This window comes from Solanum dulcamara, chromosome 7 (assembly GCF_947179165.1).
Source record: "Solanum dulcamara chromosome 7, daSolDulc1.2, whole genome shotgun sequence".
NCBI lineage: Eukaryota > Viridiplantae > Streptophyta > Magnoliopsida > Solanales > Solanaceae > Solanum > Solanum dulcamara.
This window is the reverse complement of record NC_077243.1, coordinates 10,712,825-10,735,804: the sequence shown is the minus strand read 5'-3', so window position 1 is coordinate 10,735,804 and position 22,980 is coordinate 10,712,825. Positions and strand designations below refer to the sequence as shown.

The 22,980-nt window shown below is 36.8% G+C and overlaps 1 protein-coding gene across 2 annotated transcripts in view; it reads left to right on the top strand.

Annotated features, from left to right (window-relative positions):
* Nucleotides 1-22,980, top strand: part of LOC129895538 (callose synthase 10) — a 70,925-nt gene that overhangs the window by 7,238 nt on the left and 40,707 nt on the right. For both annotated transcript variants that reach the window (XM_055971260.1, XM_055971261.1), the window contains exons 4-21: nt 884-1,047; nt 1,818-1,941; nt 2,031-2,141; nt 3,054-3,179; nt 3,846-3,935; nt 5,540-5,637; nt 5,712-5,829; nt 9,701-9,829; nt 10,901-10,977; nt 11,094-11,175; nt 11,985-12,077; nt 12,199-12,301; nt 12,400-12,523; nt 12,606-12,789; nt 12,868-12,920; nt 17,270-17,330; nt 17,456-17,537; nt 18,299-18,348. In XM_055971260.1, coding sequence (XP_055827235.1) covers nt 884-1,047; nt 1,818-1,941; nt 2,031-2,141; nt 3,054-3,179; nt 3,846-3,935; nt 5,540-5,637; nt 5,712-5,829; nt 9,701-9,829; nt 10,901-10,977; nt 11,094-11,175; nt 11,985-12,077; nt 12,199-12,301; nt 12,400-12,523; nt 12,606-12,789; nt 12,868-12,920; nt 17,270-17,330; nt 17,456-17,537; nt 18,299-18,348 — 1,869 coding nt within the window. The remainder of the gene's footprint in view (nt 1-883; nt 1,048-1,817; nt 1,942-2,030; nt 2,142-3,053; nt 3,180-3,845; nt 3,936-5,539; nt 5,638-5,711; nt 5,830-9,700; nt 9,830-10,900; nt 10,978-11,093; nt 11,176-11,984; nt 12,078-12,198; nt 12,302-12,399; nt 12,524-12,605; nt 12,790-12,867; nt 12,921-17,269; nt 17,331-17,455; nt 17,538-18,298; nt 18,349-22,980) is intronic.

Here is a 22,980-nt window from a genome sequence, read left to right as displayed (position 1 = left end):
AGGCATGAAAATTGAAATGTTATTCCTTTTGCTTTAATGTGGTTCATTTGGAAAGAGAGAAATAGGAGAGTTTTTGAAATGCTGGAGATGAGCTTTGCTCAATCGAGTAGTAGTCTATGATCCCTTATCTTCTTTTGGTGCACCTATGTAGTTCTTATTTGTATATAGGAATGGGTGTTGATATACTCAAATTACACCCTAACTATGGTGTAGATCGATTAGTGTCAAATATAGAGCCCAACAAGGTTGGGGTCGAATCCCATAGGGAATCTTGGGTGTCATGTGAAAGATGTACTCGTATGTGATTGATTGTCTAACCTAACTTTTACCCAAATTGTAAGTTGTTTTTGTTATCAATTTGCTTTTCTTCATCAATTGATTCTGCAAAAAAAAAAGAAGAGAAGTTGTTTTTGTATTTCAAATTAAGAATTGAAAGCAACAATAAACTAAACAATTACAAAAACTAGATAATTAACTACGTAGGCGTTTGGACATGCGATTTCATCTCGTGATTCAAATCATGAGATGAAATTCCCAGTTCTCCAAAAAGCTTGATTTGGGAATTTCATTTCATGATTTCACATTTTTGAAATACAATAATTGACCCACAAGTTTATATTTTGTAAAAAAAATCTATCATTTTATATTTATATAATTTTTTGCAAGAAAAAAAAAGAAGGCTTCCTACCGTGGAAGCCCTATCCTTGTTAAGATTCTATGTAATTTATCATGGAATTTTCATCCTTTTACATCCTGCATATTACAACAAAAAGCCAAAAAATTCCCACCTAATCTTATATGTGAAACAGTAATCAGTTAACCCTTTAGCATGTCCTGTATCCTTTGAGTGTGATGAAGTTTGATTGGAGTTCAATATGTGCAGCAAAAACTTGCCAAAAAGGAAGGGGCTCGGATAGACCGTAATCGTGACATGGAACGCTTATGGGAATTTTATCAGCAATACAAAAGGCAGCACAAAGTGGACGATATTCAAAGAGAGGAGCAAAAATGGCGTGAATCTGGAGCAGTTAGTGCAAATTTAGGAGAGTATGTTTCTGTTACTGCTATATCTGAGTGTTACTTTGCGTACTTCGTATTCGTCTTTGGTGTATTTTGCAGTAAGGAGTGATAGGTTTGCTGATTCAATTGCTCAAGATTGTGCTTGCCTGAGAGATGGAATTAATCTTCTTTTTAAAATTAAAATGGGTTGTAAGAATCTTGTCAAACTTTTCATGATAATGATGTAAATTTATGGCTTGAAATGTCTGATACTGAAACATTTGATTGCAGCATTACGCATCATATGAGGGATTTTCTATCAGCCATCAGGAATCTGTTTTTAGTCTTTATGATATGCACTACTAGATATCCTGAGAGAAAATAGTAAATATGTCATTAAATCTTGTCAGCTTAAATTGTCATTTATAGCCTCGAAGATATTCTGTAGTTTCACGTGGTTCTGCAGCATTCAAACTGAGACACTTGTCATTGTTTGCCTTGGTGTCCTTTGAGTGGGTTGGTTAATGTTTAGGAATCATAGTAAAAGTGGCTTGGTCTGCTGAGGCATCTTTTCTGTTCATCTTCTATTTGCTGCAGTGCTTTGAGACAGCTTTCTTCCAGTTGGCTAGCATATTCACTTTCAGCATATAATCTGTATCATGATCAAAATTGCGACAGTAATGAATTTTTATTGTTGAATAGTTGTTTTATTATCCCAGAAGTTGAGGGCGGAACTTAGATTTTTTTGTTGATCCTTGCTTGATCTTTTTGTAAACGAAAAAGCTTCACTGATTATTTTGTTCTTTTATTCTTTCTAGGTTGGGACTTAGATTTTCAGAAATGAGAAAGGTATTCGCTACCTTGAGGGCTGTGGTTGAAGTGATGGAGTCTCTGAGTAAAGATGCAGCTCCTGATGGTGTGGGAAGGCTTATAATGGAGGAGGTAATATTTCTTTTCGCTTCTTTGTATTTTTGTCTGAGTATTGTCTGTGACTAGTTCCCTACTTATGACTTCTTTCATGGTTTGGTCAGTTGAAAAGGATCAAGAAATCTGATGCTACTTTATCGGGGGAACTTGCACCATACAATATTGTTCCTCTAGAGGCACCATCATTGACCAATGCAATTGGTTTCTTCCCAGAGGTAAGAATGTTGATTTTATCTTTTATTCTATTACCACTCTGCAGTAAGATTTTCCCATTCTGCTTTAATCATTAGTACCACATAAACAACTTCATCTTCTTACTCCTTGCGTTCCAATTTGTTTGACTCTATACCTTAGACAACAATATCTTCCATCTTAGCCAAAATGCGAAATATTTATAACTTGATGTGCGATCTATTCAACAATTAACCACTTTTACTCACTTCAACTATAATTTGAAGCATATATCTAGGTAACTCCTATATCCATTTGGAACTTTGTTAGTTTCTATGCTAGTCAAACCAGAATAGGGTTGTGTTACGTAGATACTTGCGTGCAAATATATTCAGGCAGTCGAGAATGTTGAAATATTTATTTGCTTATTTGTCTATTTATCAAATTTATCAATCTCCTAACCATTCCCTTTTATCACTTAATCTTTTAGCTCTAAGTTTAGTGCCTGTTCTGAAGTGTGGCCTTATTATTTATTTTGGTTGTATGACCTGATTTTATTTCCTGTCTCTCTTCAGTGAAACTTCCCGACAACAGGTTTGTGAATACCAGTGCTTTCTTCCTTTCTTAATACCTATTTAACGTTAGAAGAATGCGGGCTTGCGTGCCTGACACTACTGAAGCTGATAAGGACAAACTGCATGTTATGCTTGTCACCTGTTTAATTGGTATTCTGCTTAATTTAAATTAGTTTCTGAACGTGAGGATTGAGTGTTAGGTTTCCTTTTATTTTGGGACTACACTTCTTTGCTGCCGTTGGAGGTTCATCTATTCTATAATATGTCTATATGCTTGGCTGTCTTTGAGGAATCATCTATTCTTCAATATTTTTACAGATCCGTTATATTCATTCATGTATTGTGTCAGAGAGAAGTAATTGTACTGGGAAACATATGCAGGTTCTGGGTGCCATGTCAGCAGTTAAGTACACTGAGCAGTTCCCTCAGCTTCCCGCTGATTTTGAGATTCCTGGACAGCGGGATATGGATATGTTTGATCTTTTAGAATATGTCTTTGGCTTTCAGGTTGGTGTTTAATACCATTTTGAGATGCCTTATTTCTAATTTTGTAAGACACTCAAAAAGAATTTGTGAGCTTCACTTTACCAAATTTAGTATTTGCTATTTGATTAGTGAACTTCTCTTGTTGGCTATTAAAAAAGTTATCCTGCCTTCCAAAATACATTGTAGGGTATGTATAAATATGAGCCATTACCTTTGTTCTCTAACAAAACCAAATACTGTCTTATTGCATAATTCCTTGTAATGCTGCAAAATTTCCTTCGTCAGATAATATTGGTAAGTAGTTAAATTTCAAGATATTGCACTGGTGGAATGCTTTAGCATAGCTTTGACCGTCACGAGAACTTCTTTAGCTGTAAAAAGTGTTCTTATGGGGAAAAGTTGGTGATTTCTATTCCATGGAGGCCTCGTTGTTTTGAGTTGGGATGTTGCTCCTTTGGCACAACAGTCTTGCCAAACCAATCTCACTGAAACTGCATAGGATTGTGTATTGTATACCTCTGTATGCAAGTTGCAAATGAAAATGATCAACTATAGGATAGGCAAAGCCAATTTTGTAAATCTAACCATTAGCTCTAGTGGTTTCATGTCCTATAACTTTAGTTCTGACTTGCTACTTTGTTGAGTTGTGTGACTATTCTTGCTGATCTGTGTTTTTCTTATGTGCAGAAAGACAATGTAAGGAACCAGCGCGAGAATGTCATCCTCATTGTTGCAAATGCCCAGTCACAACTTGGGATACCTGTTGAGGCAGATCCAGTGAGTTATTAATTGATTATTAGAGCACCTGGTTATCTGTTTGGTGTACTGATGTCGTTGCATAAAATATAAGTCTTCAGTTTATTGAAGGGGTAAAAGCTCTGTGTACAATTTTATATACAAAATAAGAGTTACATGGAAAGGTTTAGGAGATGTGCTCGCTAGTGTGGTGGTGAATTTGTTAACACTGTTAAAATGAGAATACTTAATGGTATATCTCCCCACTGGTCATGTAATACCTTCGTGGTTCAAGGAAGTAGTTTTCTTTCTCGACTAGATATCCCCTAGTTGACTGATAAGCAAGAAGGCGAAGTGAGTTATTTTCAATATATTACTTTTAATTTTTTTTCCCTCTTTCATCATGTCCTGCTTATTAATATTGATAATTCCTTGGATATCTATTATATTTTCAACCCTATAAGGCTATAACCACAATTTTAAAGCTGTCTTAGCTTGCTTTTGGACATGCTATATGAAGTCATGATTTCAAATTAGCGTTGGAAATGCAATTTGGGATCATGTTCTCCAAAAAGCATGATTTGGGATACCAAGTCATGATTTCAATTTATTTTAAATATAATACTTGACCCATAAGTTTATGTTCTGTAAAAAAAAACCCATCATTTCATGTTTTGTCAAAAAACGAACTCATGCTTGACGTAAATAGATTGTTCGTACCATATGGAAGGATTATATTTAAATATAACTAGTTACTACTATTATTGACTAGTGGGTCTTTATAAAATTATGTGTATTTGAAAGTTTGTAATTACAAACATTTATTTATTTATAGAAGGAACATGGAGATATGCGATTTATCAATGCGGCGCATTAGGATATCCTGATATCTTGTTTATGAATTATGGTGTGCTCATTTGGTAAGATCGTGTAAGAATTTGGGAAATTTGATAGTTTTCACAACTTGTGGGTTTTTCAAGTTTATGAAAATAAATACAACTTAAGAAATCTAAATTGCATGTCCAAACAACACCTCAACTTAATATCAGTCTGATTTCATATCATGATTTCAAATCATGGTTCATATTGCATGTCCAAACTGGCTCTTTTTCTATTTATGTTTGAATAAGCATATGGAACATTGTTCATATGATGACTGAGATGTCACATGGTAGAATCGTCATATGAACTTCAAGTTAATGCATTTGAGCATATTTCCGTTTCAAATGTATCTAGAAGAATTGCTGTGTCACAGCCTTGAGATGAGTAACCATCGTCGTTAACTCCCTACTAGTTTCTCTTTTCAGCTGTATATGCATCAGCATCACCCTTCAGGATTACATTTATAGCTTTGTCTTCTTTAAATATTTGAATAATTGTTGTGAGCTTGTTGGTTGAAATAGTTTTGGAGACATTCTGATATAGGTCTACTTATGAGTCAAAGTTCTTTCTGATGGTTGGCTGCACTATCTTCTATACAATCCATTTTTTTTTCCCTTGAAGACTTAATAGGAACCTTAAGCTGATACTCTCAAATGGTCAATGCAGTTGAAAGTGGCATTACAGTTTATATACCAAATCGTATCTGTACCTTCATTTTCAGGGATAAGGTTTACACTCCAAATTATGTGCTTTTTCTCTGACAGACAATAGATGAGAAGGTTATCACAGAGGTGTTTCTGAAGGTCTTGGATAATTACATCAAGTGGTGTAGATACTTGCGAATTCGGCTTGTGTGGAATAAGTCAGTTCTGCTACTTTGTTATATATAGTGCTTATGTAATTTACAATATATTCTCATTTCAATCATGTCAACAGATTAGAAGCCATTAACAGGGACAGAAAGCTTTTTCTTGTTTCACTCTACTTCTGCATATGGGGTGAAGCTGCAAATGTCCGTTTCCTTCCTGAATGCATCTGCTACATATTCCACCATGTAAGTCAGTCTCTATTTTCTGTTTCTTTTGCTATTTGATTAGTGGTTGAACTGGAGCTATTTTGCTGTTTGATAAGCTGTTTTGTGTGAGATAGTTTCCCCGCCTGGGAATTCGTGCCCGTCTTTTCTAGTGATGATTTGCTAAATAGATTATTGACATATTCTGTCCCAGTATAAATGCGTGAAATCAAAGATAATAGATATATTTTCTAAAATGAAACTACTCAAGTATTACGTTTTACACAAGCTGACTCAAATATCATAAGACTTATAAAGATGTAATTTCTGATATTCTATTACAATGTGTAGTAGCTGAAAGGTGCGGTTTCAAAACCATGTAAATCATGTTTAGTTGATGAACTATTTATTTAGCTGAACCTATGATGTAACCTAGACTGTTTCAATGAACCTGAAGCATGACAGGCTTATGGTCTCTTCAAAATATACTGTAAGGTGAATGCTGCCAATCATTGTAATACATAGGATCTGGTATGACACTTGATAGCTGGATTGACTATACTATCTATCCTGTTTGGAACTTAAATGTTATATAATATTCGTGGTTAAGGTCCTAAACTTTTTTCCAGCATTCCTTGGTTGAGGTAGGATCTAATTTTTTTTTTGAACTTGGTAACTTTGTATTATATCACAAGACAATACATGGGTTGTATTGAAACCTTATATACAAGTGTACTCCTAATTTCACTTCTCTATAATTAGATTGAATCTAGAACATCAATAATCGAGATAGTGTCATTTGAGTATGATTGATTACGCCAAAAAACTAAAAGAAAAATGCAGTTAAGTTAAACTTTCTGCACATTGTTCTCTATGTTCTCAAAACATCTTGAATTCCTCTCTTTCCAGATAGCCCACCATATAGCACTAGGTATAATTCTCCATCTATGTCTGTCCTTTGCATGGACCCCTTCTTCCTCCCAGCTCATTAAGGCCTCAGTCACTTTCCTAGGCATGGTCCAGGAAATGCCTTTAATGCTGAGAAATATTCTCCATAATTGTTGGGTGTATTGGCAATGTAAAAATAGATGTCTCAACTGTCTCAGCTGTTTCACCACATAGGAAACACCTGGAGCACAAGGTTATCCTCCTTTTCATGACATTGTCCTTTGTAAGGACTGCTTCCTTAGCCATTAACCAGACAAAGCATGAAACTTAATGAGGTATCCTACTCTTCCATATTTGTTTCCAGGGCCATTTTGTACCCTACTGGTTTGTTTGATCCATCATCTTATAAGCTTTGTTGACTTTGAAAATTCCCCTGTCATCTCCTGTCCACCACAGAACATCCTCACCTGTCTGCACTCCATTGAAAGTGTCCACTGTGTTGAAAAATTCAGTCACTCTCATGATCTCCCAGTCATTCAGATGTCTCCTGAAATTGAAATTCCAACCCTGTGGGGACCATAGCTCTGCTATGGTGCTTTGTTGGAACAAAACCATGTTGTAAATGTCTGGGAAAAGTATTTCCATGTTCCCTTTCTCATGCCAGTTATCCTTCCAAAATTTGGTCTTCCTTCCATCCATAACTTTTATTTTTGAGTTGCTTTTAACTTCATTCCACAGACTCCTGATTGATCTCCAGAGCCTTACCCCATAAGGAGTGTTCACTTCTTTAGTTGTAAAGTTGTCCTCTTCCTCATATTTGGCTCCAATCACCTTCCTCCATAGCATCTGATTATTGTTTGTGTACTTCCATAACAACTTCATGCTTAGGGCCTTGCTTTGAAGTTGTAGATTCTTTATCCCCATCCCTCCATTCCTCTTATCAGTCCTCACTTCCTTCCATTTTACCAAGTGAAAATTTTTCTTCTCCTTGTTACCCTGCCACAAGAAATTCCTCCTGATGCTATCCAACCTTTTAATGACCCCTGCTGGAATAGGGAAAAGGGACATCATATAGGTTGGTAAAGCATCAAGTACTGAGTTGATAAGGGTCAGTCTACCCCCCATGGATAAGTACTGAGTCTTCCACTTGGCTAGTCTCTTCTCACACTTCTCAGTCACACTGTTCCAGATTTCTATGGACTTAGAATTGGCTCCCAAGGGCATTCCCAAATAAGTAGTTGGTAATGCTCCTATTTCACCACCCAGGATTGAAGCTAACCAACTCATGTTGCTCACCTCATTAATAGGATACATCACACTCTTTCTCCAGTTGATATGTAGCCCAGATACACCTTCAAACAGAACTAGAATCGCCCTTAGCTACTTTAGTTGTTCCTCCTCAGCATCACAAAATATTAGGGTGTCATCTGCATATTGCAAGTGTGTAACTTCTAATCTCTCAGTGCCTTCGCTTGCCAAATCAAAGCCCCTTAACCACCCTCTCAAGTTAGCTGTCTTTATCATGTTGTTTAAGCCCTCCAGTGATCAGGAACAGAAAGGGGGACAAGGGGTCACCTTGTCTGAGTCCTCTCTGAGTTTGAAAGAATCATGCAGGATTGCCATTGATAAGGTTGAGAAGCTAACTTTTGAGATACAAAATTTTACCCAATTCAGCCACTTCTGCCCAAAACCCATCATTTCCAGCATCTTTATTAAGTACTTCCAGTTAACATGATCATATGCCTTTTCTATATCCAGCTTACAGAGTACACCAGGTTTCTTTTGTTTGTTTCTTGAGTCCACAGCTTCATTTGCAATCATGGCATTCATGACAGTCAAAAAGATGACGCTGTGATCTGTCCTTTATTTAACCACTTCAGTCTTATAGGATGTCCATTCCAACTGTGTTGTACTGTTGCACTTCTTCTAGTTTGAAGTGTCTAAATCACCACCTACTATATGCTCAGTAATCTTTAAGGCAGTTGACTGGGGATTTCTCTTCCTTTCTCTGTTTGTTTTCTTGTGTTCTTGTTGATAATATCTGGCTAATGTTTTTTCTCCCGAGGCTTCTAATTCCTCTTTCTTGGTTCTCTCCCTCCTCTCCTTCGAAAAGAAGATATGTTCTCATTTTCTCCAATTAACTTACGCAGCTTTTGTTTATTTGGAAGTCAACTGATATCCTTCTATCTTGGAGTGTATTCCTTGAAAACCTCTTGGCTCTGTTTCTACTTCCCATAAGTGAGACTGCTTCTCTTAGTTGGTTGGCCTGCCTCTCTTCGCACTGGGATAGTAATTCTTCTGAATGCCGAAGATCTTTTATCACATTTTTGAATTAAAATCTGTGCCTCTGAGTGTTCTATTTGATTGCATTCATCAAAATATGCTAAGAAAAAGAATTCCTTGGATTTTTTGATAACAAAGTGGCAAATACATTGAGATGTTGCTCATATATTTTGCAAGCCCATTCAACTTGTTTGCACTTATTGATTGGGCAACACATGTGTCTTCATTTTCTATGTGCCATATACATGATCACATGCTTCACATAGCCGAAGTGTTTATATGCTCCTTCCACTCAATAGTACTTGCCGTCGTACTTATGTTGCCAACTTGTCATAAGGTCATAGCATTTGTACTCATAGTGAACTGGATTGAGTGACTGTGAATCTGTCATGAGTCCAGTTTTTCTCGTGTCCTAATGGACAGTTTTGGAGAACATGAGTGGAAATATGTTGTTGAGTGCATGATAATTGGTGCTTAGTCGTTGTTGGATAGTTTATGCAGACTCTAAAGTATTACCGACCTTTTCTGCTTTTGTCATTGTGGTGTCAGTTTGAAATTATTTTAAGATAAATGTTAAGATGAGATTATTATAAGGATGTTATAGTGTTCTTTTTCTTTTCGCGAAGTAGCCTCCAGCACTAGTTATCTCTCCGTTTGCATAACATGTGGACTCCAAATTGGGGCCACAGAAATATTTGAATATGTATCTTGATGGGTTCACATGTTATTTTGAATTATGCAGATGGCTAGAGAATTAGATGCTATTTTGGATCATGGAGAAGCCAGTCCAGCCACGAGTTGTGTGGGCGCGAATCAGTCTGTGTCTTTTCTGGAACAAATTATTCGTCCTATATATGATACAATAGTATCGGTGAGCCCTTTTATCTCATTTTATCCCGTTACTCCAACTTTAATTCACTTCTGTACTTACAACTACTGTTTGAGTTATGAATAATACTTGATAAGAAATCTGATTGTGCGCCATGAAGATGAGATGATCTTGGCTCCAATCAATCGAATATTGATTAATGCATAATCGATCGAACACTACTTGAAAATGTGCTTGCAAAATCAAAATTGGAGCGCTATAAACTGAAAGAATTTGGTGAAGTTTGAATAGCTTAGTTATGCTATGAAAGGTAGTATGCGTGCTTAACCAATTTGTTCCCCAGCCTGTGGTAGGAAAATGCTTGTGCATTCAATTGTGGATACTTGTCATATTATGTTTCCATTTCCCTCGTTTATTTTTTTTAAAAAAAGTATGCTTCCATATCTTCAAGGATCTCAATGCAAATGCATGATGTTCACCTTTTAATTTCTGACTTTTGTTTGGTAATGAATGATGTTCACCTTTTAATTTCTGACTTTTGTTTGGTACCCTTCGTTCTGTGCTCCTATGGTGCAATCGAGGCAAAAAATAACATAATATATGCATTTTAGACCGAACATCAACTCCCCATACTTAAGACTCTTGCTCGTCATATCCAATATCAACCATAATAAGGATTATCTGATGCTCTGTATTACTGTATTGTAACCGCAGTGGTCTATCTTTTAGCATAGTCAACCATTTTGGTTTGTGGATAGTGGCAATTGTAGCTACATTCCTGTAATGGCTGAAAATCTTGTTCAGAAGGGTGTGGTGAATCCTTGTTATGCAGTGCGTGATGTTTTACAAGCAGTAGGTTTTGTGTATGTGCAGCGTATTGAATGTGCATCTTCTAAAATATTTGTAGTGTCATTTGATATCTTTTTGGCAAGTTGGTAGAGGAATGTGTTAGTATGTTCTGCAATGGTGTTTACTCTTCATAAAATCTTTAGAACGCTATCTTGATATCTTGTAATATTTCAGTAAATTTTGTGCTTGTTCTGGGAGTTGTTTACTTTTCTTTAACCTATTTACCAATGTTTATTCTTTCTGACGTTTTTTTTTAATCTGCAGGAAGCTGCAAGAAACAATAATGGGAAAGCTGCGCACTCAAAGTGGCGGAATTATGATGATTTTAATGAATATTTCTGGTACATTCCTTCTTAATGTGCAATTTGAATTTAGCCCGTACATTCCTTCTTAATGTGCAAAATGAGTTTAGCCCCATGGAATTGGATCTCATTCTTTGTTACTGATGCTTATCCAGGTCACCTGCTTGCTTTGAGTTGGGTTGGCCTTTTAAGAAGGATTCCTCATTCTTGCGGAAGCCTCCTAAGAAAGGCAAAAGGGTTGGTTTACTCTGTACTAAAATTTGTCTCGACTTATGAGTTGGTTAGTTAGATGCTACATATACAATATCTAGAGTTGAAATACTTTTTCCATATGTCCTTCCGATGAAGCGTGACATAGTCTTCTGTTTTGTGTCTCTATGTGTATTTTCTAGTTTTTCATTTTGTGTCTTGAATTGGTTTCTATTTGTATCACTAATGACTTGAATGTGAAGCGTGAGAACATTACTGTGTCATCAGATAATAAACACACGATGAACTGTCTCACATGATAGAATGTCTCTTTGGGTTGATTTTTATGACAAACTGAAACATGCTATTTGATTCTCTAGACTTGTTACATATCTAATAATTTTGATTTAGTTTTCTGTTCATGGTCCAGACCCCACGTTGTGGGATTTCACTGGGTTGTTGTTGTTGTTTTCTGTTCATGGTGAGGAAAGTTGTTTCTTAAGGTCTTCCTATCCTATTTCATGATTGTGGATTGTGTTAAGACTGCTTTTGGCTCGTGACTGAATTTGGTGAAGTTTAGGATGACTCCTAAAAGGGCTTTCTGTAGGCATGAATATTTGGGTTTGAGGAATCTGGTTTTAATTTGTCACGTGTCCCAAGAGATTAACTAATGTTTCTCATGCTGTTCCTTCGCTTGTTTTTTACTGTGCCTTTTAATCATTTTGACTTGCATTATGTTTGTTTTAGTTTTTCCCCCAGTATATATCCCCATTTCCTCAATATTAACTGTACTATGCTGTTCTCATTTTTCTTTAGTTTTAATTTTGTCCTCTTTTGTTATTCCTCTGAACCGGCAGACTGGAAAAAGCACATTTGTTGAGCATCGGACTTTCCTTCACTTGTACCGAAGTTTTCATCGTTTGTGGATCTTTTTGGTTGTCATGTTCCAGGTTATATTCGTTTTTCTCATGCTGCTTATCAACCAAGTTTTTTTGTTTTGTTTTGGCTTATCCTCCAAGTTTGATCTAAAACATAAAAGGGGTTTTATCGCCTTTTTCCTCTAATGTTCAGGCATTAACAATCATAGCCTTCAGCCATGAGAAAATCAATCTGGACACTTTCAAGAAACTGCTCAGTGTTGGCCCTACATTTGCCGTTATGAATTTCATAGAGAGTAAGTTGGCAGCTGTGCTATTGCTCTTATGTATTATTAGTCTTTTCTTTTCTTCTGCTTTCATTCTTGTTTACTGTGTCATCTCGCTTCTTCTTTAGGTTTGTTGGATGTGCTTCTCATGTTTGGGGCCTACAGTACTGCGAGAGGAATGGCTATATCAAGGATTGTTATCAGGTTTTTCTGGACCGGTGTGAGCTCAGCATTTGTAATATATGTCTATCTGTAAGTCTTTTTTCTCTAGGAGTTATTTTTTCTTCTTGTATTTTCTCTTCAAAGATTGCTATCTGATGTAATCACAATACAGGAAACTTTTAGAAGAGAGGGATACAAACAAAGACCCTTTTTATTTCCGCCTTTATATCCTGGTTCTGGGTGTTTATGCTGGCATACGAATAGTTTTTGCGCTCCTGATGAAGCTACCTGCCTGTCACAAGCTATCGGAAATGTCTGATCAATCTTTTTTCCAATTTTTTAAGTGGATCTATCAGGTATTCTTCTATATATTATCAGACTTTCTTCCCACTTAGCTTCGTTCATTTTGTTTGACATATTGATTATATTTCCAGGAGAGATACTTTGTTGGCCGTGGTCTTGTTGAGAAAACAACTGACTATTTAAGGTTTGTTCTTTTAACGTTTCAGCTTTTGGATTGTGTAACGGTAGTCTTGATTCTTGTTTATACTAGTGGAATATTTTGTTAAATGGATAATTTCATCCATGGTTTTCAGTTACTTCAGTCGCCATTGGTACACAACAAGAAAATACAAGTATAATAACACACTGGAGATGTGAATTTGTGGTACTGACTATGGTTATTGTTGTAGTTGTGATTCCCAATCCTTTATGTAATCTGTATCTAAGTTTCAACTAACTACTTGAGACTCGGGTGTGGATGTACGAGACGAGTGCAAATTTTGTGTAATCAAAAGCAAAAAGCGCAAAAGTCTTTTGGGAATTTAAGCACAAAGCGCAAGTAAATCGTGAGCTTTAATTAAAAAAGGCGTGAATGGAGAAAAATACAAGTATATATGCTTAGTGCAAAACTAATAATTATAAGCACGAATAACAAATTATACAACAACAATAACATATAAGTGTAATCCTAAAAGTGGGGCATGGGGAGAGGGAACTGTGTACTTGACCTTACCCATACTTTGGACGAATAAGAAATACATGGACAACAAAATTGAAAAATTGAGATAAAAGTGAAATTTCAATTGTTAGAATAGTCTCTTTTGGAAACACTCATTGGCTAGGAAAAATATGAAAATGTCTTAAAGCCTTGTTGACGATACGAAATCGCACATTAAGCGAGTCGAAGTGCTCAACATGTTTTGAGCCTCGCTTCAGAGCTTAAACGCGCCTTTGAAATTACTGGTGGAAATCTAGAGGTCGGATCCTTGATGAGCTAAATTTTAAGATTCGGGGGGTATTGATCTATGTATGGATATGGGTTTGACTAAAAATATTTCAAATATATAAAAAGAGTTTAAAAAAATATGCTTAAATTATGGTTGACCATTTGGAATGAAAAGAATGCATAAATATTTAGAGCAAGTTTGAATATTTAATTGTTGTTATTATTATTATTATTATTATTATTCTTTTTTTTTATCAATTAAATGTTTATTCGTTCATAAGCATAGTCAGAGACGTGACCGTATACAAGGAATATGCCAAAAGGTAAAGAATCTACAACAAAAGATGATTCTCTACAAACTCCATCCAAAACTTCTATACTATTGGGAACTCTGTGGGTGCACCAAAAGTAAATAAGGGATCGAAGGCTAATTCTCAATAGAGGAAAGCACGACTCTATCCCCTCAAAAGCTCTCCTATTTCTCTCTCTCCAGACAATCCATAGTATTGCTAATGGAACCAAGTTCCATTCTTTACGTCCTCCTCCTCCCACTCTTCCAACTGACCATTAATTTTTTCATAGTTTGCATAGCCCAAGAAGTAACAACTGTTCGAACATATCCCACCATAACCTCACGGAAAGACCACAATGAAGACGAAGATGATCTACATCCTTTCCCGCATCCTTGCACTTGTAACACCAGCTGACGTAGACAACCTTTTGCTCTCTAAAATTTTCCACCGTCAAGATCACCCTTCTCGTAGCTAGCCAAGTGAAAAATTACACCTTTCTCAGCACGTTGGATATCCAAACTGCGTTACAGAGAACATGCCGTTCTTCCCCATCCCCCACTACAGTATCAGAAATATCAATCGCAATTACTTGTTTGTGGAATAGAGCCAACAATCTTTGCAACTCGGCCATCTCCTGGTCGTGGAAGTCCCTCCTAAATCACAAGTCCCAAAAAGTCTCCACCTTGTGATTCCCTATTTTGTTGTATCATCGATGTCCCTTTGGCAAGATATTCTAAGTAAGCTTGGCAAGTTCTTTTTCAGTAAAATATCCTCACACTACTTATGTCCCCAAAAGTCAACCCTTCTCTTATCTCCTGCCTTGAATGAGACGCTTACTTCGAAATCATCCATTCCTTCGTGATTTTTCTCCACAAACCACACCCAAAATGCACAGTCACATCTCTAGTTTTCCAATCGCCTTCCATTGCCCCGTATTTTGTCAAAAATCACCCCTCTCCAAAAAGCATTAAGCTCCACCCCAAATCTCCACAACCATTTACCAAGCAAGGCCTTATTAAGCATTAACCTCGACTTTGAATCTTCACCGCCTTTTACCAAGGAAGACCTTGTTAAGTTCCTTTTAAGTCTTTAATACCAAGCCCTTCCCATTTTCTTTTCTGTATGTGAGTCTCCATATGAACAAAGTGGAACTTCTCGCCCCATCCCCTGTGTCCCAAATTATTAAGTATAACTGCATCTTCTTTTTTTTGGGTGAAATATACAACAACATACCTAGTGAAATCCCACTAAGTGAAGTCTTGAAGGGTAGAGTGTCCCCAGACCTTACCACTACCTTGAGGAGATAGAGAGACTGTTTTCGAAAGACCCTCGGCTCAACTGCATCAAACCCAAGTAAAAGAAGAAGAAGAAGAAACAACGAAGAATGCATAGTCGTTAATAAGAAAAACAATGTAAAGTCTACAAGAAAGAAACAATAACAACAACAAAATGGTGTGATAATTGAAACACAATACACAACATAAGGCAAGACCACTTCATTCCTACTAACCTTCTACCCTAATACGCGTCCTCCACTCCTTTCTATCTAGAGTCATGTTCTCGGTAATATGAAGTTATGCCAAATTTTGTCTAATCACCTCTCCCCAATATTTCTTGGCCTACCTCTGCCCCTTTAGGTACCCCCCTATAACTAAGTTGCGCGGACTCTTCATATTTGCTGCCGCATCCGTGTCGACACGAGACGGGTGTGGGTGCGGGATACGTGTGGGATTCGGTCAACCCACATCGGATACTTTGACCAAGAGTCCATGGACAACCTACATTAGATACATCAGACGGGTGTAGGTGGAGGATGCGGTCAACCCACATCAGATACTTTGAGCAAGATACTTTTCCTCTTGATCAATATTCGTAGCTTCATGTTTCAATCCAAACAAAGAGATGCTAAATATTCAAGCGGTTGTGTTCCGTTCCGACTTATGGTAGACAGTAACAATGGTCTGTTAGGAGAGTTGGTTGAAGAGTTGGTTGAAGGTCTTGAATGACTTTCTCTATCTTTTTTGAGGGGAAGAATATCTTTATCTTTATAACTATATTTTTATAATATTGAATATTTTAGCCGAATTCCCGCACCCGTATCCATACTCGGATTTGTATTCCCGAATCTTAAAATTTAGATTATACCGAATCCGACTCTTGGATTCGCATCTGTCTCGGACACCCTCACCCGAGTCCGAGCAACTTAGACCTATAACTAGCTTCTTGCACTTCCTTACTGGGGCGTCAAAGCACTTTCTTTGCACATGTTCAAACCATCTCAACCTCGCTTCCCTCATCTTGTCCGCCACATAGGCACTCCTACCTTCTCTCGAATAACTTCATTCCTAATATTGTCGTTCCTATTATGCCCACACATCCATCTCAAAATCTTCATCTCCACAACATGCATCTTTTGAACACGTGAGTTCTTGACTAGCCAGTACTCCATCCCATACAACAAGGACGGTCTAAACACCACGCTGTAAAACTTCCCTTCTAGTTTGGGTGGTACCTTCTTATCACATAAGACTCCAGAGGCAAGCTTCCATTTCATCCATGCCGCTCCAATGCGATGTCACTGTCGATGTCCCCACTACCCTGGATATGGATCCAAGATACTTAAAACTTTCTCTCTTGGGAATAGGTTATGTGGCAAGCCTCACTTCCACATCTGCTTCATCTTAACACAACACCGATTTGCACTCCAAATACTCTGTTTTTGGTGAAATATAGCTTTATCAAATGATATAGAGGTGATGATAGACTCCTTGAATTCAATGCACATTCAGTAGTGATGTCCTGAGGTGACCTTAAAGCACCTTCTGGTTGCCGACTTTTTAATACAATTATCTTTTAACGATAAAAAAAGCATATGCCTAAATTATGTTTTCACCCTAGTTATTGTTTTGATTTCAGAAATCATTGTATATGTCTCAAATATCTCTATTAATTTTGGTCAAAGTACCCAAAATCGATTACCCAGATCCGATACGAATGACACGACCACTCGTAGGTCGTGTCGACACATGTGCGACACCAAAAGTGAAGAGTCCAAACAACTTTCCACGACTAACATTTTATTATATTTTATTTTGGTTCTTTTTTTTATATTACGTTATACTTCCTCTACTTTTTTGTGTATAACTTGTTAAGTTGTCTTAGCCTATAAATTGCAGCTCCATTGTGGTCAATTTATCCCAGTAGCCTAGTCTTTTTGATGTTTTCAAACTGCTTCGAAATGCTTTACTTGAGCCGAGTGCTAATTATGGCTTGTTCTCATATGTTTGAGGTCTTCATGTATTTTAAATGCTGCAGATATTCGCTCTATTGGTTGGTGATATTTGCGTGCAAGTTCACCTTTGCCTACTTTCTTCAGGCAAGTGATGATGGTGTTTAGCTTTTAAATTATCACTCTTTTGTATCTTTTATTTTTAAAGTTCATATGGTGCAATTTAGTTTCACTGTGTTTAGATGATTTGTTTGCTATGATAACAATTGCAGATCAAACCGCTAGTTGAGCCTACTCAGATCATATACAATTTGCCTTCCCTGCCATACTCCTGGCACGATTTCATATCAAAGAGTAAGTCAACTTTTCTTTTTTGTGTCCGTGTGATCCAATATTAAAGGGGGTGTTTGGATTAGCTTATTTTTAGGCGTTTTTGGCTTTTAGGCACTTTTTAAATTTTGAAGGTATTTGGAAAAGTTAAAAAGTGCTTTTAAGCACTCACCTTTAAGCCAAAAAAAATAAAAACTGAAAGTCAAAATTTAGGTATCCCCTACTTATGACTTCTAACTTTTGACTTATAAGTTACTTTTTGTAAGTTTATCCAAATGGACACTAACTCCATTTAGGATTGCTTCAGTTCTGGTGACATTACTTTAAGGTATATGCTGGTTTTCTTAATCAAAAAGGTATATTCTGGGTTTACAGTAAATTAATAACATTTGAACCAATGATTACACTGTCTTCCAGCTTAGGAAGGAAATGAATGACTGGTGTGGAAGGAAACTTGAGATCTTCCAGCTACTCTAAAATGTTCATTTTCTTGTGATGCATTCCTCCTCCTATGTCCTCATCTGTAATTAATCTTTGAATGCTTTTACTTTGCATTTTAGTAATAGTTTAAGTTTTGTGCATTAATCTGGTCATCGAATGAGGAAACCCAACTTTTTTAGTCTGGCTGTCTAACCTCCTTATTTTTGGGTCAAATCTTTACATACTTGTTGACTTATAGATAGTTGTTGAATATCTAGTGTTCTTCTTTATCCAAGAGAAAATGAACTTTTTTTTGTCAAGATGGGAAATAGGTCTCTGATGTATGTTTGTGTTTCTTTTGGCAGACAACAATAATTTTTTGACAATTGTTAGCTTGTGGGCTCCTGTTGTAGCTGTAAGTGTTCATTATTGATTTCAATAACATACTTTCTCTGTTTTAGATATTGCTTTCTGAAATGTTTTTAAGCTTATCTTAACAATATAGCAACACTATACTCGACTAACAATAACATACCAATATATTCCCACGAGTGAGGTTTGGGGAGGGTGGGGTGTACACTGTACACGGACATTACCCCTGCCTTTGTAGGGTAGAGAGATTGTTTCCAAAAGACCTTTGACTCAAGAAAATTGTTTTTCCAGAAAATGGTTTGATATAAATACACAACAACAACAACAACAACCCAGTGATATCCTACAACGTGGGTCTAGGGAGGGTAAAGTGTACGCAGACCTTACCCTACCAAGGTAGGACGGCGGTTTCCGAGAGACCCTCGGCTCAAAAGAAGCATAAAAGGAGGTCAGATACGGCTAAGAAATTCAAAATGATATGGGAAAGCAAATAACAAATAACGCAAATAACGAAAGCGACACCGATAAAATAGAGTAATCAAAGCACATAAAGTAATAGAAAGATAATAACAGAAGTCAGAGCACAAGAAATTATAGTGCGCTAATGCGCTTACTAATACGGAAGAATAACGAGACTATGATATAAATGCTAGAGTAAAATGCTATGATGAAAATATTGTTGAAAGAGAAGTCTTGACAATATAAATATTGAGGATAAAAGTAAAGAAAACACCAATACTAATAAAATTGAAGCATAAGATAATGCTAGAATAGTTGTTATAGTATGATAAGTGAATGCATAGATGCTCCAGACTAGAAACCTGCTCTACCATTGTGAGAAGAGAAAGCACTCTTTTGCCTACTAACCGTCTACCCTATTCCTTGACCTCCATGCTAACCTATTTAGGGTTGTGTTGTCACCTATACCCATTTTTTCTCGGTATATCTCTAACTCTCCTCAGACCTATCACCACGACCCTTCACACCTTCTCACTGGGCATATGTGCTCCTCTTTTACATGCCCATGCCCGAACCCTCTCAGCCTTGCTTCCTACATCTGGTCACCACTGCGCTACTCCTACCCTGTCCCGTATATTTTCATTCCTAATCTCGTCTCTTCTAGTATGCCTAAACATCTATTTAAGCATCATCATTTCTGCTACCTTCATCTTTTGTACATGCGAGTTCTTGACTAACCAATACCCCATCTCGTACAATGTAGATCTAACAACCACTCTATTGAACTTATCTTTAAGTTTTAGTGACATGTTCTTGTCACATAGGACATCAGATGCTAGCCTCTATTTCATTTAACAGACTCCAATACGATGTGCTACATACTCATTGATCTTCTATTTCTTTGGATATAGCCAAGATACTTAAAGCTTTGTCTTTTTGGGACGACTTGTGTATCAATTCTCACTTCCCCATCCGCCTCCTTTTATGCAACACTGAACTTTCACTCTATGTACTCTATTTTAGTCTTGCTAAGCCTGAAGCTTTTAAACTCTAGGGTTCTTCTTCATATCTCCCATTAACTCTGCTGTGTGTTGTCGATGAATATTATGTCATCTGCAAATAAAATACACTATGATATGTCCTTTTGAATATGATGTGCCAATTTATCCATCACCAAGGTAAATAAAATCGGGCTGAAAGTTGATCCATGGTGCAACCTCATCTTTACTCTGAAGTGTTTCGAGTCTCCTCCCACTATCCTTACTCAGGTCTTGGGTCCACCATACATGTCCTAACTCTAATGTATGCAACCGGTACATCCCTAGACTCCAAGCTTCTCCATAATATCTTCCTCGGAATTTTGTTGTATGCCTTTTCTAGGTCTATGAACACCATATATGAAGTAACTTTACTAGTCCTTATACCGCTCCTAACAATCTCCTTAAAAGGTGAATCACATCCGTTTCAATTGCTCTGGCATGAATCCAAATTGGTTCTCGAAAATAGACACGGTCCTCCTCTTCCTCATCTCATTCACCCTCTCCCAAACTTTTATGGTCTGGCTTAGTAGTTTGATACCCTTATAGTTGTTGCAATTTGGATATCACCCTTATTCTTGTAGAATGGGATCACTATGCTACACCACCATTTTCGATCATTCTTGTCGTCCTGAAAATGATATTAAATATCCCGTTAGCCACTCCAAACCCACTTTGCCTGCGCTCTTCTAAAATTTCATCGGAATCTTGTTTGGTCGAGTTACTCTTCTCCCTCTCATCTTGCGGATTACCCGTTAACCTCCTCTAATTACTATATAAGTTTTGGTACAAAAATTGTCCATATTATTCATCTATAGAACTACAAATATATAGTACAGAGAAACAAATAAAAGAATTAGATCACTTGATTCTAGTTGATTTGAGAATCAAGGGATGATCTTATGTGATCTAATCATCTAATTAACTAAACTATCTAATAACATATCATATCTGATTTTATCAGATCAATTAAGATCCTACAAAATCAAATCTGGTTTATATAGTTAGATATCCTCAAATCACAACACTCCCCCTCAAATTGGCATGTAAATATCTTTCATGCCTAACTTGCTTACAAGAATTTCAAATTTTGGTTTGAACAAGCCTTTTGTGAAAATATCCGCAATTTACTGATTTGTTGGGATGAAAGGCATGCACACACTTCCTTCTTCAATCTTCTTTTTATGAAGTGCCTATCTACTTCAACATGCTTTGTTCTATCATGTTGAACTAGATTGTTAGCAATACTTATGACGGCTTTATTGTCACAGTACAAATTCATTTGTAAACCAAATGGTTTTTTCAGTTCTTCCATCATCTTCTTGAGCCAAACCATTTCACAGATCCCATGGGACATAGATCGGTATTCAGCTTTAGCACTTCTACAGTCTACGACATTCTGTTTTTTACTTCTCCAAGTCATGAGATTTCCCTAGATAAATGTACAGTATCCGGATGTTGACTTTCTGTCAGTAGTAGACCCTGCCTAATTTGCATCTGTAAAGCTTTCAATGCCCCTGACCTTTTTTGAAAAACAGTCCTTTCCTCGGTGAACTTTTCAGGTATCTTAGTATCCTGTAGACCGCTTCTTGGTGCTCTTCCTTTGGAGAGTGCATAAATTGACTGACCAAGCTTACATAAAAAGCTATATCAGGTCGAGTATGTGACAAGTAGATCAACTTCCCCACCAGTCTCTGATGTTGACTTTGGTCAATTGAATTTTTCCTTCTTTGTTTCCATGTTTTATATTCGAATCAATTTGGTATTTCAGCTAGACGACAACCACTCATCGCTGTCTCTTTTTGAAGTTCTAGTACTTCCTTTGTGACACCATAATGCCTTCTTTTGATCATGCTTTTTCCATGCCAAGAAAATATTTCAACTGGCCCAAATCTTTGATCTCAAACTGCGATGCCAATTGTTTTTTTAAATTCTTCATTTCGGATAAGTCTTCTCCGGTGAGTATGATATCATCGACATACACTCTCAAGATAGTTGTCTTTCCCTCAATAGAATGTCGAATGAACATGGTATGATCTACTTGTCCTTGAGTATACCCTAGTTTTTTCACAAACTGAGTAAACCTCTCAAATGAAGCTCTTGGAGATTGTTTGAGCCCGTAGAGAGATTTCTTTTGCTTGCACACTCTAGTTCCATTCCTTTCTTCAAAACTCGGAGGTGGATCCATGTAGACTTCTTCGAGTTTTCCGTTCAGAATGTATTTTTCACGTCTAGTTGTTGGAGGGGCCAAATATGGTTGGGAACAATGGTTAGAACAATCCTTATTGAATTCAACTTGTCAACTGGAGCGCATGTCTCAAGATAGCCAATTACGTAGGTCTAGTGATCCCTTTTGCTACCAATCGTGCCTTATACCTCAAATTTGATGGTGAACACCCACTTGTAGCTCTTGGTTTCTTTCCACCATTTCTAGGTTTCGTTTCTCTCAAGAGCGTTCATCTCCTCTAGAATTGCCTCTTTCCACTCAGAAATGTTTAAAGCATCCTGCACATTTCTCGGTATCTCCATTTCAGATAATTGAGAAGGAAAAGCTATATACGTAGGGGACAAGTTTCTATATGACACAAATATTGACATGGGATGGTTGGTGACTTTTCTTACCCCTTTACATTTGGGAATTGGAAGATCAAGGTCTAAACTTACAAGGGGTAAATCAGAATTAGGTTATGGAGAATTACCTTGTATATCAGTGAGATCTTGCGGGGTGGACGTTTGGTTCTGATGAGAGTCTTTGATCTCTTTTTCTTGGTTCCAATTTCTTTTCATGTAAACCTGTAATTCCTTTTTTTGTTCCCTGTTCTTGTCATTAGTTGTATCATGAAAAAGCTCTATTGTCTCAGTTTCCTTATTTTCGTTATTTTCGTTGGGATCTCTTACCTTATTGAGGTTGTTATTACCAAAAGAACTATTTCCTGTATCTATCATAAAACCTAAATTCTTTTGTTTGTCATATGTGACGTCAAGAAGATCCTTATTATCCCTTGAATCTTCACTATGTTTTTCCTCGTGAAGATGAGTTCCAAAAAACAATTTAGATTCAAAAAAAAGTGACATCCATTGTGACAATAACCTTCCTAGTATTTGGATCATAACACTTGTATCCTTTTTGATTAGAGGCATAGCCAACAAAAAACACATTTTTTAGCATGTGGATCAAG